This window comes from Anthonomus grandis, chromosome 1 (assembly GCF_022605725.1).
Source record: "Anthonomus grandis grandis chromosome 1, icAntGran1.3, whole genome shotgun sequence".
NCBI lineage: Eukaryota > Metazoa > Arthropoda > Insecta > Coleoptera > Curculionidae > Anthonomus > Anthonomus grandis.
In genome coordinates, this window is record NC_065546.1 from 32,881,841 (window position 1) to 32,899,669 (window position 17,829).

General features: G+C 33.1%; 1 protein-coding gene across 2 annotated transcripts; it reads left to right on the top strand.

Moving 5' to 3' along the window:
- Positions 1 to 1,786: 1,786 nt before the first annotated feature.
- LOC126739811 (phosphoribosyl pyrophosphate synthase-associated protein 2) lies at positions 1,787 to 15,247 on the top strand. Of its 2 annotated transcripts, none has more exons than XM_050445639.1 (8): positions 1,787 to 1,994; positions 2,284 to 2,514; positions 8,129 to 8,417; positions 8,469 to 8,603; positions 8,662 to 8,802; positions 12,206 to 12,352; positions 12,407 to 12,595; positions 15,092 to 15,247. In XM_050445639.1, exons 2-7 carry the CDS (start codon positions 2,318 to 2,320, stop codon positions 12,563 to 12,565), a joined length of 1,068 nt encoding a protein of 355 aa, XP_050301596.1. In that variant the 5' UTR covers positions 1,787 to 1,994; positions 2,284 to 2,317; the 3' UTR covers positions 12,566 to 12,595; positions 15,092 to 15,247. The 2 variants fall into 2 exon arrangements, with proteins under 2 accessions (XP_050301596.1, XP_050301589.1); XM_050445632.1 differs by lacking the exon at positions 1,787 to 1,994 and adding an exon at positions 2,040 to 2,176.
- Positions 15,248 to 17,829: the final 2,582 nt, after the last annotated feature.

The following is a 17,829-nucleotide window of genomic DNA, read 5'->3' on the forward strand; positions in this document are numbered from 1 at the left end:
TAAAATATGGCTCAAATTCACTCTAACGTCACAGCATAAAGAAACCAGCAGTCTCACTCCGCTCGAAAATGTAAGCGAACTAATAGCATCCTTAGCCATGCCGCAGCCATGTTCTCCGGATGCCGAGCTCACTGTTTATCGAACTGTGTTCATAGGTGTATCGCCTAGTTCAGCGCCGTACTTAGTGACTATTTTGATAGCGTTTTTACAAAGCGTAGCGTTTTTTATAAAAACTTTTGTATTAAAAGAGGGGTATGTCAAAAATTATTAATGAAGCAAAATAATTGATTTTGCCAAAGTTTTTAATAGCTGCAAATTTGGCTGTATGGCTTAAATAACATAATTGAGCATCAGTTAAAGTTGCAGCAATGTAATATTTTTTTTTTGGATTTTTAAGGACATTATTTATATTTCTGCCATTTTATCAGTGTAGCCATATTTAAAAGAGTTGCAAAATTGTATACTTTTACTTTAGTTGGTACTTAATAATATAACAAAAATTCGCAGATGTTAGAATTGTTTTGAATTGTTGCCAACTATTTGTCTTTATTTATTGGCCTAAGAGTTTCTAATTGTTTTGAAATATTACTTTATTTGTATGATTAGTTATCCTTAAACTACTATGTAGTCAGATGTTAATCTAAAAGCGTTACTATACAGGGTGTTAATTAAGTATGTACCATAAATTATTCAACAGGCGATTGTTTGAGTAATTTTAAGACAAAAAGTTCATATGAACATAGGTCCGCAAGTTCTCTGGCGGTGTTATTTATAACATTAAGGAGCTAATTTACCCCTAACATGATTAAATTTATTAGGTTCAGTGTAATCTCGAACGGGACCTGAAGAAATATTCGTGGCAAAAAAATTGGGGCACCTGAATTTGTGCCATTTTTAATATCTTATTTGATTTACTCAAATACAAATACAACTTTTTCGTATCTCGCTTATTTTTCGAGAAAAAAAGTCCACTTAATTGCATATCCCTGAATCACACAAGGAATTTGGGGAAAAGTTTCATTTGGAATTTATTATTAACTAAGCAAGATACGAAAAAAATTCAAGAGACAGAAAAGTTTTATTTGTATAATCCACAGAACATAATAAAAATTGCACAAAAATCAGTGGCATATATTTTAGTTGTTGTTAAATTTTAACACCCTGTATATTGAGAATGAATAATTTCTGGACATATGTTTATAAGAACTTTTTGTTTTAAAATTACTCAAAGAATGGTCTCTTAAAGTTATGGTTCATACCTAATTAACTTCCTGCACGTATTCTTCTATATCGTCGTTGTTAGATGTAGAAATGCGATGTTTATTTTTGTTTAAATATTTTGTTAATGTATGAACTTTATTTATATTAAAAAATCAATATTTGTACTATGTAGGTATTTTTATTTTACAAGATAATAACATTAAAAAAAATGTTTAAGTCCGGCTCTAGCCAAGGCAAAAGCCGCGTGGACCGTAGCGAGTGTCAGCGGCATCCCTACTATAAGCAAAAATGCCTCGCCTGCGTTAGTACACATGCACCGAACTCGCTTATTCAAGCCAATGTATTTTTATTGAAGTGCGACTGCTGGTTTCTTTATGCTGTGCTAACGTCATCACAATATTATTCCGTTGCGTTCAATTCCAATATTTTCAGTTACATATGGACCCTAATGATTTTTGGGATCTGCCACGATCATGTGTTTCTGACATTACTGTCAAAAAAATATTTGCTGACGCAATAATTTGACTTGTTATCCTTTTTAGCTACATTGTCGTAAACAGAGAGGAAGATAAAACTGTACAGAGCAGGAAAAGTTCAGTTGGATCGGTAAACAGTTTTCTAAACGATTCTTATCAATAAAAAAAATAATTAACATTTATAAAAACAATTAATTAACCAAATTGATTTCACACTTCGAAAGTAAGATAAGGAAAAGAAAAGTCTTGTGCTCGTGTAAAATATATCAGAACCTTGACTTTTATCGATATCCACAGGTAATATCCTCATGTTAGATTAAAAAAAAAAAAACATGGAGAAAATAAGGTGTTTTTATGCACATTCGTTTACCTTCACATATATGTTGATGCGCAATTCCGCTACAACAATCAAGTTTAATAACACATTTACAACCTAAAAACCCTACTTTTACATTAAGAATGATGCTCTCTCGCTCCAGGTATTCCTTAATACCTAAACCATGCCCTTTATCCATAGGTTCAAACAGTTACAATTCATTTAAAAACCATTCCATGGATCTAATTTAATAAACAACCCTTTTATTAGGTTTGGAGGTGTTAAACTACCCCAAGGCAACAAAATGGATGCCCCAAAGACATCAGACATCATAATATTGGCTGGCAACTCTCATCCAGAGTTAGCTAATTTGATAGCGAAACGGTTGGGGGTACAAATTGGTCAGTGCTCCATTTATCATAGGAGCAACAGAGAAACTATGTTTCAGATTGGAGACTCAGTTAGAGGGAAGGATATTTTTATTATCCAGACTGGAACAAAGTAGGTATATTTTCTTTTGAGATAATAAAACCAAGTTTTGATCTTTCTCTACTACTTGGGAAAGTAAATATCTATCAACCTTCCACAAATTATAAATATATTACCTACATTATAAATACAATAATATACAGGGTGACAATTTAAAAAACTTGAAATGGGTATACAGTAGCGGCCAAAAGTAGAGAAACTTTTGATTATTTTTAAAAAAATATTGATAGATTACTTTTTAAAAATATATTTTATTGTTTTAGGTGGAACACAAATACAACATAAAAAATAAATAACTAGTGTATAAGAAAATTATTTATAAACCCACAAAAAATTTTTTTTTTATTTTTTAAGCGGTCAAAAGTAGAGAAACTTAAGCAAAATATTACAAATACTTAAAATAAACCTAATATTTGGTAGCAAAACCTTTGTTTTTAATAACTTCTGCACATCTTCTGGGCATCGACTCCAACAATTTTACAATTTTTTCTTCTGGTATTTCCTGCCAGGCCTGCGATAATGCGCAAAACAGTTCTTCTTTGTTTTTAAATTTTTCGGGATATTTACGCCTAACATCTAACTCCAATTGTGCCCATAGGTTTTCAATGGGATTTAAGTCGGGGCTTTGTGGAGGCCAGGCTAAAACGTTGAGCTGTTCCTCCGCAAAAAAATCTTTAACAATTTTAGCTGTATGTTTAGGATCATTATCCTGTTGAAATTTCCAAATTAGTGGAAGGTTTTCTTCGGCGTAAGGTATCATATGATTCTTGAGGATCTGTAAATATTGATATCTGTCCATAATACCCTCAACTTTTATTAGCGGACCTAGTCCATGCCCAGAAAAAGAACCCCATACCATGACATTACCTCCACCATGTTTTATGGTTGGCCTAGTGTATTTAGGATTGAATCTTTGATGTGGGGGACGCCTTACATACTTTATTCCATCCGACCCAAATAAATTAAATTTACTTTCATCGGACCAAAGTATGTTTTTCCATTGGTTATAAGTCCAAGTGGAATGTTCTCTAGCAAATTTTAAACGAGCATGCCGATTTTTCTTGGAAATGAATGGTTTCTTTGCCGGTCGTCTGGCTTGGAGGTTTCCTTCGCCTAAGCGTCTTCTTATGGAACGGATGGATAGTGAAATGGAAGGGTTTCCTTTCTTAATATCCACGGCAGTAAAGAAAGGATTTTTTTGGGAACATCTTATTACTTTATCATCTGAAGGAGTAGTCTTTCGCGGCCTTCCGGTCTTAGGTTTAATTAAAGAACCTCCACGTTCTTTGTACATCTTGATTTGTTTAGATATAACACTTTTATTAAGCTTTAAATCAATTGCAATTTGATTTTGTTTCAATCCATCTTGATATTTTTTTATAATTAGTTCTTTTAACTGAACTGACAAATGAATACCTCGTGGCATCTTACTCGACTAATACTAACACACGACTAAAATATTATTCTCTTTATTCAAAAACTGTTTGTTTAGGAATGATCGGAAAAAAAGTTTCTCTACTTATGGCCGCAAAAAAATGAAAAATATTTTGGTATTTTCGTCATGTGTTAAAGAATGTGTTTATTTTTATATCATTATAAGTAACTTAAGGTACCCAATGATTTAGTGATGAAATTAAAACTTTTTATTTAACCTATTAATTAATTTTTTAAAAAATTAAAAGTTTCTCTACATTTGGCCGCTACTGTATATTAGGAATGAAAAACTGAATAAAAAACACAGAAGACTGATAAACTGAAGGGGAAAAAAATCATCTCCTTATCAGGACAGGATGAGATAGGTACACCTCTAAAATCTTAAATAGAAAAGGGGGTTGAGGAATACATCATCTTGAAGCTCTTGAAAAATACTTTCCAATTAGAAAGCACATTTTTCTAGAAAGCTACATTTCAGGAAATTTTTCTCTGCTTATCAAGGAAAACAATAAATACACAATTTTGAACTTCTTAATCATGTTCTGGCCTTTGTCTCCCTCAAATTGCCCATCAAAAATGTTGAATTTCTTTTTAGAACACCCAAATCATTCCATAGAAGATGGCAGAATTTACTTTGATCGATCGGCCAAAAAAATGTATTCAACTTTAAAAAAGTATAAATATTTTGCTTAAGTGTAGAGCAAAGAAATAAACGGGTGGAATTTTGTCAAGAGATGTTAGTGCTAAAAGAAGAAGATAATAACTTTTTTTAAAAAATTTTGTGGACCGACGAGTGCACCTTTACAACCGTTGCGGGCATTTACAATCGAAAAAATGTTCGCTTTTGGTCAAGAACAAACCCCCGAATAACAAGGGAAATTAAGTTTCAAGGGCGGCAATCTCTACATGTATGGTGTGGAATTTTAAATGACCAGGTCATAGGACCTATTTTTTATAACGGCAACTTGACGGGAGAGAGATACCTAGAGATGTTTACTTATCAAATTGAAGCTAAACTTGAAGATCTACCCATAAGGCAATAAGAGCAAATAGTTTGATCATCAAGATGGTGCCCCACCGCATAATGTGTTACCTGTTTTGAGAAATTTAAATGAAAGATATAACCTGTAGATTGGACGAACTGGGCCAATTCGTTGGCCACCAAACAGTCCAGACCTGACACCTCTTGATTCATTTCTGTGGGGTTACCTGCAAAATAAAGTTTACGAACAGAGAACTGAAAATGTCGAGGAGCTTCGCAGAAAAATTATTACCGCGATAGATGATATCAATCAAAATCATAGACAATGTATAAGGAATACAATACACAAAATTGAGCAGGATTATATAAACTGTATTGATAATGGTGGTGGTCATATAGAGCAGTTATAGTTATAATTACGTCTAAATTAAAGTTTAACAATTGTTAAAATAATGTATCCTTGTCAACAAAAAGATGCTAAATATCACCTTAGTAATAATAAATCTTCTGTTTTTATTGTTTCTACTCAATTCATTTATCTTAAAAAAAACGCCAAACAATAACAATGCAGCGCTTACCAAGATCTTCAATATATTATTTTTTTAAAGTTTGGACCCCGATATTTCCGAAACGGTTTAATAAAACATAGTTAAACTATATATATTTGAAATCAGAAAATTCGGCTCTTTTTAACTATGAAGTCATATACAGGGTGTTCCGTAAGAAAAAACTGATCATCTGTCAAAATTTGACGTTTCAAAACGAAAAAAAAAAAATTTGACATCGGATTCAAAAATTTAAAGTAAAACCCCAAAAGTTTTGTATTAATTTTTTTTTTAACTTTTCGCATTACCCCTGTAGGGGGAGGGGGTCAATATATGGGGAAAGATCCTGTACCTGTCCTTTTAAATTTTTATTGGTTTATTTACTCTGAAAAATGTCAATGTTGCAAGTGTATACATTAGTTAGGGATTTTCAAGATCACCTCAACACCAGCTACCTTGTGTAAGTGTGAGCAAATTTAAAAATTTTATCCAGTTCTTTGTGGCCACTACACTGATATGGAATTCTCATAGTTCTACATTAAACTTTTTCTAATACTTCATTCCCCAACATAATGATTCCACACTGAGTGAGCAAACTCCAATTTGGCCTAACATATGAGGAGTAGAATCTCCTGATCACTTCCACAGAGTGATTTTGGACATTTGAGACATGTATAGACAAGAACTGGCCTTGTAGATATTAACATGCCCAAGCCGTTCTGATGGTTGACATGTCTCACTAGTATTTATATTATAGTACGTTGGCTGAGTTGTTATTGCCTATATCGAAAGGTGGTGTATTCCTTTTCATTAAGCTTTATTTCCCATAACTGCTGATGGCCATTTCTTGCAGATCATTCTTGCACTTGCTTCTCATATTGCTTAGATATCCAAAAGAGCTATGAATTGCTTGATTTTGTATTGAGATCCCTTAAATGCTTTAATAATGTGTATGTCATTACTGATTCTATTGTGTTGTTATAAGATCTGTATTGGAATATGCTAGTACTGTGTGCCACATTGATCTTCTGGAAAGAGTTCAAAGATGATTCCTAAGATTTCATCACAAGTTGAATATTCCTGTAGATAATATTAATTACGATGACCTCTATGTGTTACTAAAGCTTCCTAAATTAATAGACAGACGAACTTATATAGATTTATGTACTTTATTTAAATTACTGAATGGTATGATCAATTCTCCTAATCTCCTTACGCTAGTTAATTTTCATGTACCTGTTAGGAGAAATAGATATGAGGTAATGTTTGGAACACAATTTCACAGAACTAATTAGGGTTTTAATAGGCCTGTTGATCGAATGTGTTGACTGGCCAATGATCTACCCAAGGAAATTGATATCTTTTCTATGCCTTTTTTGCAGTTTAGGTCACAAATAAAAAGATTGAAAATTTAAATTTAAGTATTATCTTTTTTGTTTTTTTTTTTGCTGGTGACGTTTTTTAGTACATTTTAAGATTGTTGTTGTCAAAAAATAGCTAGTTTTAATTTTAATTTCTATTGTACCATACATAAAGGTTATTTATAACTTTTCTAACGTATTTGTAAAATACCAAGATTTCTATTTTATTATATTATTTTATATTTAAATTTTGTAAATGGGAATTGTATCAATAAACTTTATTTATTTATTTATTCTGAAGATCAAGTGCTTGCTTTTGTGGGTCTGCACAAATGTTCGTGTCAGTTGCAAAAAGATCACTAAGATACACCAAAGACAGAAGAGGTACCAGCACTAAGCCCTGGGGTTCTCCAGTTCTAACCCTTACACCATACAAGTTACCTCTTACACCTTAATTCTCAAGCCTGCATAAAACTATGCTATTAAGAACCTTGTCAAAGACTTTCTCAAAGTTTAGGTAAAATATGTATGTGGCCTTCTCTTCATTCATTCCATGTGTCCAGTTAATAAATTTGTTGTGGTATATCTTCTAAGAAGAAATGTGTGGTGGAATCAAACCTGGACTAGAATCGTGTTTTAAGCTTAAAATGGCTTCCCCCACAACATCTTGAGTGAAACTAACATTTTCGAGTGATATTTGATTGTTGCTGGTAAAGTTGAAAACTCATGATTCCACAGTTTTTTATCTATTTCATAAGAAAGATGCCCACTGATCCAAGGCTGTGATGGATTTTCTTTAGCCGATTTTCAGTGTGGAATTGGTGGAAACCGCGTTTACTCTTTTCGTTGACAATTTTGACGGATGTGACGTATTGTTCCCCACCTCTTAAAAATTATAACCTAAAGAGTTGATGTTTTTGTTTTTTCTTTTCTGTTTGATTAAAAAATTAATTTGAATTTTTTCATCCTGCAGAGCTTGATCCACTGTTTTCTCCCGAATCAACTAATGTGCTTTTATTGGATTTAAAATAAATTATATCCCAATTATAACCCAATCGAAAGCCGTGTAATAATTGGTAATATATCAAACGTCAACTAGCTGATCAGTGACGTTACGTTTTGCCCTATTTTGGTTGAAACCAGAAACGCACAGGTCCAACTAGAATCATTGCACGCTGAAAATCGGCTTTTACTAGTTCTAAATTTGTTAGTTGCCTCTGATAGACTACTGTTAGCGGATTTTGAATGGTTTAGATTAGTCCTCAATCTTTCTTCCTAATATTAATAATCTGAATCGCTTTTAGAGATGTAAATAATAACATAATGGAAATGCTAATAATGGCCTACGCTCTTAAAACATCATCAGCCAAATCAATTGTTGGTGTCATCCCCTACCTACCATATAGCAAACAGTGTAAAATGCGAAAGCGTGGGGCAGTAGTAACAAAACTGGTGGCCCAAATGATGGTTAAAGCTGGGATGACCCATATTATCACCATGGACCTCCATCAAAAGGAGATTCAGGGCTTCTTTGACTTGCCTGTGGACAACCTGAGGGCTAGTCCTTTCTTGCTGCAATACATTCAAGAGAGTGTAAATAATTAAAGGTGATTGAATTTTATTTTTTTTTTAAAAACCCTTTAGATTCCAGATTATAGAAATGCAGTTATAGTGGCCAGAAACCCAGGATCGGCTAAAAAAGCCACTTCGTACGCTGAGAGATTACGTTTGGGGATTGCCGTTATTCATGGGGAACAAAAAGAATCTGATGCAGATGAGGTGCAGTTGATTGAAAAATAATTTATCCGGTTGTGTAGTATTTTTGGTCTTTTTTTAGGTGGATGGAAGGTATTCTCCACCAACTGTACCAAAATCCCGTACTATGGATGCTGGGGTTGGGGTACCAATTCATATTGCCAAAGAAAAGCCGCCAATAAATGTTGTCGGGGATGTGGGAGGTAGAATTGCCATTATGGTGGTAAGAAAAAAAAAATTTTGTACAACGTCACAGGAAGTTGTAGAGTTTATTATATTTAAAGTTCACTAATTAACTTAAATGAAGGGTGTTAGAAATTAATAGCATAATCTGTTTCTTTATGTAAAAATATGGGCACTTTCCTTACAATGTACTGAGTGCCATGCTTCTAAAAATTCTTTCCCTAATTTCTTTTAATATTTTTAATTAAAATTTGCATGCAAGCATACATACAAACAATCAAAGTCATAAGTAAAATCTAATAACTACCGAAACGTTGCTTCAAATTAGGTATTTTTATTAAATAAGTAGGTTTTCTCATTGTTTTATCCATAATAAAAAAGTTAGTAATATTAAGTAATAATAAAGTTAGGTAGGATATTGAAAAAAAGAATTAATGCTCTGTGGCATCCCATATCCCACGTTAAGTTTGTCACTGAGAGTGTCTCGTATTTTAGTACTCTGAGAACGGTCACTTACATAAGATTTAAAGAGATCGTTGGTTCTGCCCCGTATTCCCATGTCATTAAAGGTTTGAAGTAGGATGTGTTATTAGTTCTTTATTTGTCATAGGGGAGAAATAAAACGATTCAGAATTAATATTTCTCTTTACCTTTAGGGATTTCTGGGAATCAAGCCTTTTAATTTTTTTGGCTAGCCTTTGGCCGATGGTGCTTAAATATCTATTAAACTCTTGTGCAATAATTCTCGAGTCATTTATCTTAGTATTTTCAGAGTTTATTAGACTTTTCATTTCAGATCTACTCATATGGTGGACATGTTTTGCATAATTTGCGAACTATAGTCTATTGCGAATTGACTCAAGGAGACCACCAGTGATCCAGGGTTTTATTCTAAAAGATTTGCTTTTAATTTTCATAGTTGTAGTTGGTCGTTTAATAAAGGATTATCCTTTATTAAACGATCAACTTTTATTTAATAGAGCACACATTTTTTTGTTACTATGTTTGCATCATTATTCTGCAGAACATCATCCTGTCCACTGTGCATTAGTGATAAGCTCAGAAAGACTATTAAAATTAATTTTTTTATTGGCAATTAGAGTTTATACATATGTTTGGCAGAATGGGATGGTGATCTGTGAAGTCGTTTAACAGTATTACTGGATTAATTTAAGAGAGTAACCTTTTCTTAGTTTTAATAAAGATAATTATGATCTATGATCTATATAACGTCTTTGTTGTATCTGTCTCTCATGTCACTTCATTAATAGCACTAAAGAACCCGCTTTCTTGAAGAACTGTCAAATAGTCGTTCGTTTCGGGTGGCGTTTAATCAAGTAAATTAATGTTTATGTCCTCAATAAAGATGTATTCTTTTGTAGTATCTCTAGTTGAATTTTGGAAAATAATGTCCAGATTTTTGGAGTTTTGTTTAAGACATGACTTCTATAGCAAGCGACAATATCAAATGTTATCAGGTTTTTGCCAAGTATACTTTTATTAACTTAATATTATTTTCAGTCAGTATATAGTAATCTTGATAGAATTGCTCATTCACATATATTAAACAACCATCATACTTATTAAGAGTGCTGTTGTTGTGAAAAGACCATATAACCTGGAATATTAATATCGCGGACCTTATGCATTATGACTATTACATCAAGCTGCTTACCTGTAGACTCCAGAAATACATAAAAGTGATCTAAATTTGAATAAACTCCCCTAATGTTTACATATATAATTTTTAAGTCACACATTTGATTATCAAAAAAGGTAACTTCCTTTTTGTTAGTAACACTCACTGCATGTGGTACTTTTAAAGGTTTTATATTCATCAAATACTATTTAGTTCCATGAATTTTGTTTATTTTACTTACAGATTTATTTAGAGGCACTTTCCTACAATAAATCCATTTCAGAGTTTATCAATTATACACTTTGCAACTGTTCTACCTTTTTTTTTGCCTTATTTTCATAAAATACTGCTTTTTTAACATAAACGTATTAAATTTCACGAAAATGGGGCTATTCCCTTTTTTGTTTAGTCTGTAGCACTCAGCGATATCATTTCGACTCGTAGGTGCTTCCAGAGGTATACCTATCATTTGCACAACTTTCACAGGGTGTGGGTCCTCTTGGGCAGGTTCCCCAATAAATAATAACATTGTTGATTCGATCCTTTGTTTCGAGGTCGCCCAACCTGCCTTCCAAAGCCTGTATCCGTTGCTTCAATACGACATTTTCATCTCTCGGCTTTTTTATTTCCTTCAAAACATCCTCCGAGTTTGTATTTTGACCATCGAATGAGACTGACATGTGTTGAACTGTAGCCTCAAGACCGTTAGTTTTTTTTTTAAAAGCCTGCCTAAATGGACTTAGCAGCTTTTGAATTGTGTCTCTGATAATACTTTTATCCATTCCTCCATATACTCAAGTAACTTCTCTGATGTGCTTGTTTTTTTTTCCTTAACCTCACTTTTACAGCGTTTTACATTTTTGGCTTTGATCAACGTCTTTTGCCTAAAAAGCACAACTTCTGTGGAAGCTGCGTCCACAGATATCACAGTCTTGTGATGTATAATGTATTATAGTTCCTTTTTTCTTGCAATGCTTACAGGTTTTTTTTACACTTGATTTTTCCACGTATTCTGACGACATATCCTTATAACCATGTTTTTACATTTATTAAATAAATATTTATTAATTGCATATATGCATGCCAGAGCCTAAGGAATAGTTGAAACCTGTGGACTCCCGGCAAATTTGCTTCGAAGAAAGCGAATACTGTTTTATCGGTTGAAAATGTGATTGCCACCGTTTTCTGGGATTCACTTGGGTTACTCTTCACTACATCGTTCATCTGGACGAGCTCTTTCCATAAATATTTTCCAGATTTCGAGACTCTTTTTGTTTCTAAATTTAAAAAATCAGTTGCCGAGCAAAAATTTATATCGAATGGGAGGTTTTTGCCGCGTCATTGAACCTTATCGCCACATCCAGGAAATGTATTTTTTCAGTTTATTATTATCGAGAGTACTTATAGCACCACCCATCTGTGGTCATTTCTAGGTCCCAAAGCGTATAATGTATAATAGATCTGAGTTCTCTTTTCCAGTCGCTTCTGCAGTATTTTGGAATTTGTATGGAGTCCTCTAATGAGAACCACATCATCAGTAAAGCAACCGATTTTAATTTTTATCCTCCATTCCTGTGTCCCCTTCCTGCTTTAAATACCTTATGCATCACTATATTGACGAGATCGGCCTCAGACTCGTATGACTTAATACTTTTGTTTCTATCTTTCAACAGCTTGAGGCTACCTACAAGTCTCCCTCTATCTATTTTAAATAATAGCAATTTCTACTAAAATCTTGGTCAAAGTTAATTTTTGTCAACTTTACGAATTGGTAACAGTGATACAGTTTCCTAATTATTTTTAGGACGATATGATTGACGACGTGAAATCCTTCGTTGCAGCATCAGAGGTCCTAAAAGACCGCGGCGCATATAAAATTTACGTTTTGGCTACACACGGTCTGTTATCATCTGACGCTCCCAGACTTATTGAGGATTCTCCTATAGATGAAGTAAAAGACCCAAATAAAATTAATTTTTCTTAAATTCACACTCGCGCACTTTAGGTTGTGGTCACTAACACCATTCCTCACGAGCTCCAAAAGATGCAGTGCCACAAAATCAAGACCGTTGACATCTCGATCCTGCTCGCCGAAGCTATTCGCAGGATTCACAATAAGGAATCCATGTCTTATCTGTTTAGAAATGTGACCCTGGAGGACTAAATTGGAACCAAATATATTGCATTATAATTATACAGGGTGATTCATTAATATTGCACGAAAATGAAATGCCGGTTTTTTTGGGTTAAATTATGACGAAAAGTTCCTATAAACATATGTCCGAAAGTGCTTCGTTTCCGAGATACAGGGTGTTCAAATTTTCTTAAAAAATCGATTTTTTATTAATATCTAAGAAATGCCTTTGCTGTTTGCAATGTCATTCACACCATTTCTGGATATCTTAATGATGTATCTTTTTGACATATGACAGTTGATTTGTTATTCCAGGGACGTGCCCACGGGGTAAGCGGGTTAGGTTTTTTGTACAAAAAATAGCACCTAGTAGATTTTTTGAACCTCCTGTACATTTTTTGGATGACGCAACTAAAGATGGAATTGTTTCAACTCTTGGGTGTTTTTCGTATCTCCCTCCGTTTTCGATAAAAAAATTAGTTTAATGCAAACGTTTGAAAAAACTTGAATAAACATAATAAAATGCCTACTTATCGATTTACAGGGTGAAGAATAGTAAATACGGTAATTTGGAATTTTGACATGACATTAACTGTACTACCTGTTGAAAAATAGTTTTAATTAAACTTAGGTACATTAATTAAATTCTTAGAATAAACATTAGTAAATTGATGAAGGTAATGAAAAGCTATGGACTAAGAAACGTACGCTATAAGAGTTGTTCAAAATGAGTTCCTCCAACTGCAATGCATGCGTCTGTCCTGCGACGCATTGACTGGCGAACACGTTCAAAGATCCCTGGCGTGTTTCGAATAATATCGCAATTTGCAATAATACGATTTCTTAATTCTTCAACATTTTCGATGGGGGTGGTATAAACTAATTGCTTGAGGTGGCCCCAGAGGAAAAAGTCTATTGGATTTAGATCGGGAGATCGCGCAGGCCAGGGTTGTATACCTCCACGACCTATCCAACGATTGGGATATACTCTATCTAAATACTGTCGAGCAATTAAGCTGAAATGCGCCGGAGCGCCATCATGCATGAAAAACATTTGGTACCTTAAGTCAAGCGGGACGTTTTCTAATAGTGTTGGCAACTCCTCTTGAAGAAAACGCCGATACACTTCTCCACTTAACCTTTGTAAAAGAAAGGACCAATTAAGTGGTCTTCAATGATTCCAACCCAAACATTCAGTGAAAATTGGTGTTGATGGCGACTTTCACTTATTCCATGTGGATTTTCATCTGCCCAAATGTGATTATTATGGAAATTCATTATCGAATTCCTGGAGAAATTAGCTTCGTCCGTGAAAAGTATGGATTTTCTAAAAAAAGTAGGATTTTCTACAATGTTTTGTTGTAACCATCGACAGAAAGCCACTCTATGAGGATAGTCGTCTGGCAAAAGTGCTTGTACCCGCTGGATGTGATACGGGTACAAAAGCTGATTTTTCAGTATTCTAAACACTGTTGGCTGACTAATGTTTAAAGTGGCAGCAATCTGTCTTGTACTCGTTGAAGGATTATCCTCAATTTCGTGGAGCACTGCTTCTTCAGCTTCTGCGGTTGCAACTTTGCGGGGTCGTCCATTGTCGACTGTAAGTTTTTTAAAACTTCCACTTTCTCTGAGACGTTGATGGAGGCGAGTAATCATTTGACTATGAGGAAGTACTCGGTTAGGGTATTTGTCCGCGTAAATACGCCTCGCTGCTTGTGAATTACCATTAGCAAGACCATACACAAAGTGCATATCGCACATTTCACTATAAGTGTACTCCATTTTAGACAAAAATGAGGAAATTGTCTACTTGACAGGAAAAAAACAACACCTTATCACTGAGCCACACCTAGTAATGTTAAATGAACTGGTATTTTATTTATTGCATTTTCAAAGCAACGAAAAGAATGCGACAAAAACTAAAACGATAATAGTATTTACTAAATTTTGTTTAATACGTATTTACAATTTCAACATTCCGCAGTATTTTTTAGATCAGCAGTTGTTAATGCTGTACTTGATATTCGACACTATGAATAGGTAAGTATTACATTTTAGGAAGAAAATGATTTCTTTGCTTTCGCGTGATTTAAAAGCATTTACTTGTATTTTTACAGAGGGATGCAAAAAAGCAATTCTTAATTTTTTTATCGAAAACGGAGGGAGATACGAAAAACACCCAAGAGTTGAAACAATTCCATCTTTAGTTGCGTCATCCAAAAAATGTACAGAAGGTTCAAAAAATCTACTAGGTGCTATTTTTTGTACAAAAAACCTAACCCGCTTACCCCGTGGGCACGTCCCTGGAATAACAAATCAACTGTCATATGTCAAAAAGATACATCATTAAGATATCCAGAAATGGTGTGAATGACATTGCAAACAGCAAAGGCATTTCTTAGATATTAATAAAAAATCGATTTTTTAAGAAAATTTGAACACCCTGTATCTCGGAAACGAAGCACTTTCGGACATATGTTTATAGGAACTTTTCGTCATAATTTAACCCAAAAAAACCGGCATTTCATTTTCGTGCAATATTAATGAATCACCCTGTATAACATTGTTAGGATGTGGTGTCAGAGAGTTTTTTTTTTTTGCTTTATTTAGGTATCAAACAAAACGTAGGCTTGCTAGGTTTAAGTTACTATTGTTTCACTTTGTTGAATTACGATAATTGTAAGGTAATAAAGTTTATTTCAAAATGTACAATGTTTGTTTTAATGTGCCATAGACCCAGTTCTAAATGCTATCTTGCAAAACCTTCAGTTACGTTTATCACATTTTTTTAACGCTTTCAGAAGTACAAATGAAGAGCAGACTTCCAAAAAGGGGCTAGGGGCAAAAATCAAAAATTGAGAGAAGGCAAAATGCTAAATTATTGTGATTCCAAGAACTAATAAAATCATGTTCTTTTATTAATTTAACAATTTGGATTAACTTCAAAACTAAAAATCTAAACATTTAGCGAATAATGGACTGTCAATACTTTGTTCATTAACAATTCCACTCGTTAACCCAACAGTGCCATACTTAATAGCTATTTAATTTCTAGATGCTCTTCTTGCAAGGTTTTTGGCATGTAATTGTAATTACATGTAATGGGCAGTATGAATAAAAACTCACCTTTTGCTTTTAGTATGAAGTATAAGCTTTAGCTTTTACTAGGTAGATTTAGCTTTTGCTAATAGCATTTGCTGAAATTGAAGTGAATAACCTTTTGCTTTTACTTACTAGCAAAAGCTAGATATTTTAAGTATTTACTTAAAGTTCTTATTTGGTAAATCATTCAAAGAAAAATGTTTTTATTCTGATAAGGCCTATATTTATATTTTTGTGACTAATCAGTCGGCCGTGAAATTCTGTGGAACTGCAGGCGCAGACCTGTCGATTTTTAACTGCCGATGTGCAAATCGACAAAGGCAAATATTGAACACATTTTTATAAATTTTTTAAACCAGTATCATTTCCGAGTGCTAAGTGTTTACGTTCAAAATGACTAGTAATTCAGAAAATTCTACAAGTGATTTTTTGACTGAGGAAGTTCCTGCAAAAATTTCGTCCAACCTGAAATTGATGGAAATTTTGGAAAGCTATAATATTATATTTAATAAATCGCAAGTTCCTAAAATAAAGGAGCAAAAAGAACAAGCATACAAAGAAATCCACCAAAAATATATTTTGCAAATTGGAAGGGATTTAACTGAAAAACAACTTAAAAAGAAAATACAAAATATGAAGACCGAGTTGAAGAAAAAGACGGACAAAACTGCAACGGGAAATAAGAAAATTGTTTTAAAGTACCAGGTAGGTAATAAGGAGAGGGTAAAATAAAAAAACTGTAAAAAATCGAGTAATATGTCATTTTAGGGATTTTTGGGTATGAAGATTTTGATTTTAGATCCCACTGAATATTTTAGAAAATGGACGGGTATAGGGAGGGAATAAAATTAAAAAAAAAAAGGCATTTTAGGGGTTTTTGGTTATGCATATTTTGATTTTACACCCCACTGAATTTTGGGGAGAGAAAACATTTGAGAGGGGGAAACATTTTATAATATGTTTTATAAGTTTTTCTTAAGGTAATATTTTTGGGCTAAATGAATCTAGTTCTACTAATTATTTTACGAATCCATCATCAAGGTCGAAACTTAAAATATGATTATTTCAGGAGCAATAGCTGTGGAACAACCTCAGCCATCAACGTCCAAAACTGAAGAATTTATTCCACCTCCACCCCATGTTCGGCGTTTACCTGATAAGTCTCCAGTTACCAAAAAATCCAAATAAATAATGTGTTGTTCAGAAAGTTGTAACTAAAGGAATAAATTGTTTTCGTTAACGCTTTTAAATTAATGAACTTTACTCAGATTAAGGTACCAACTTACATCTAAATTTAACTTAAAAAAAATCAGAATAATGAAAACCATAAAATATAACATTATACAGTGTGGCCCATTGAAAACTTTCTAGAAGATGTTTAGACTTGAAGAATTTCTAATATTTATGCTAAAAAAGTTGTTGTCGAAAAAATCCTCCTTCAAGTTTCTTGTTTATTTTACTTATTACGTATTAATATTCATGTTGTCTTTTGATATTATACAGTGCGTTTTTTTAATGCGGTACATAGGATTTTCCATGTTAAAATGTCAAGTGCATGTTAGGCACATTTCTACTGTAGTTATAAAAATTGACACAGGCCAAGTTTGGGCTCTTAGCAGCATACTACTCCCAGCTCTTAGAATAAAAATGCTTAAATTTATTCTAAAAATTAATTTAAAAATCGACTCTTTTGAAATACCCCGTACGATACATGACTACCGGCTACAGATATTCATTAGTTGTCAAATGTTTTGACATAACAACAAATAAAAGCTCATTTTTTTTAAATTATTTATTAAAAAATGACTCTTGTTTATACGATTGGAGTAAGATTGAAGATTGTATCAGTCTCATACCAGGAAATGGCAAATGTATTTACTGGCTTTTATATCCAGATCGCCCAGTTCTACGCAAATCAATTAGAAAGTATGTAGTAGAAAGATTATCAATAAGTAGTAGAAAGATTTCTTTTAAGAGTAAACTAAAACCCTTCTTCAAATTTACGGTCCTTAAAAGAATGTGATGTAATTTGTTCCTGAAGTAGCTGCTTAAGAGCATTAAAATACAAATTATTAATTTAATTTCTTTATTTTTTTTTATATGGATTTATTTTTACTAAAATCAAATGCTTATTTTGTTAAATAAATTTCGTTTTTGACATCATTTAAGTCACCTTTTTGACATTGTCAATG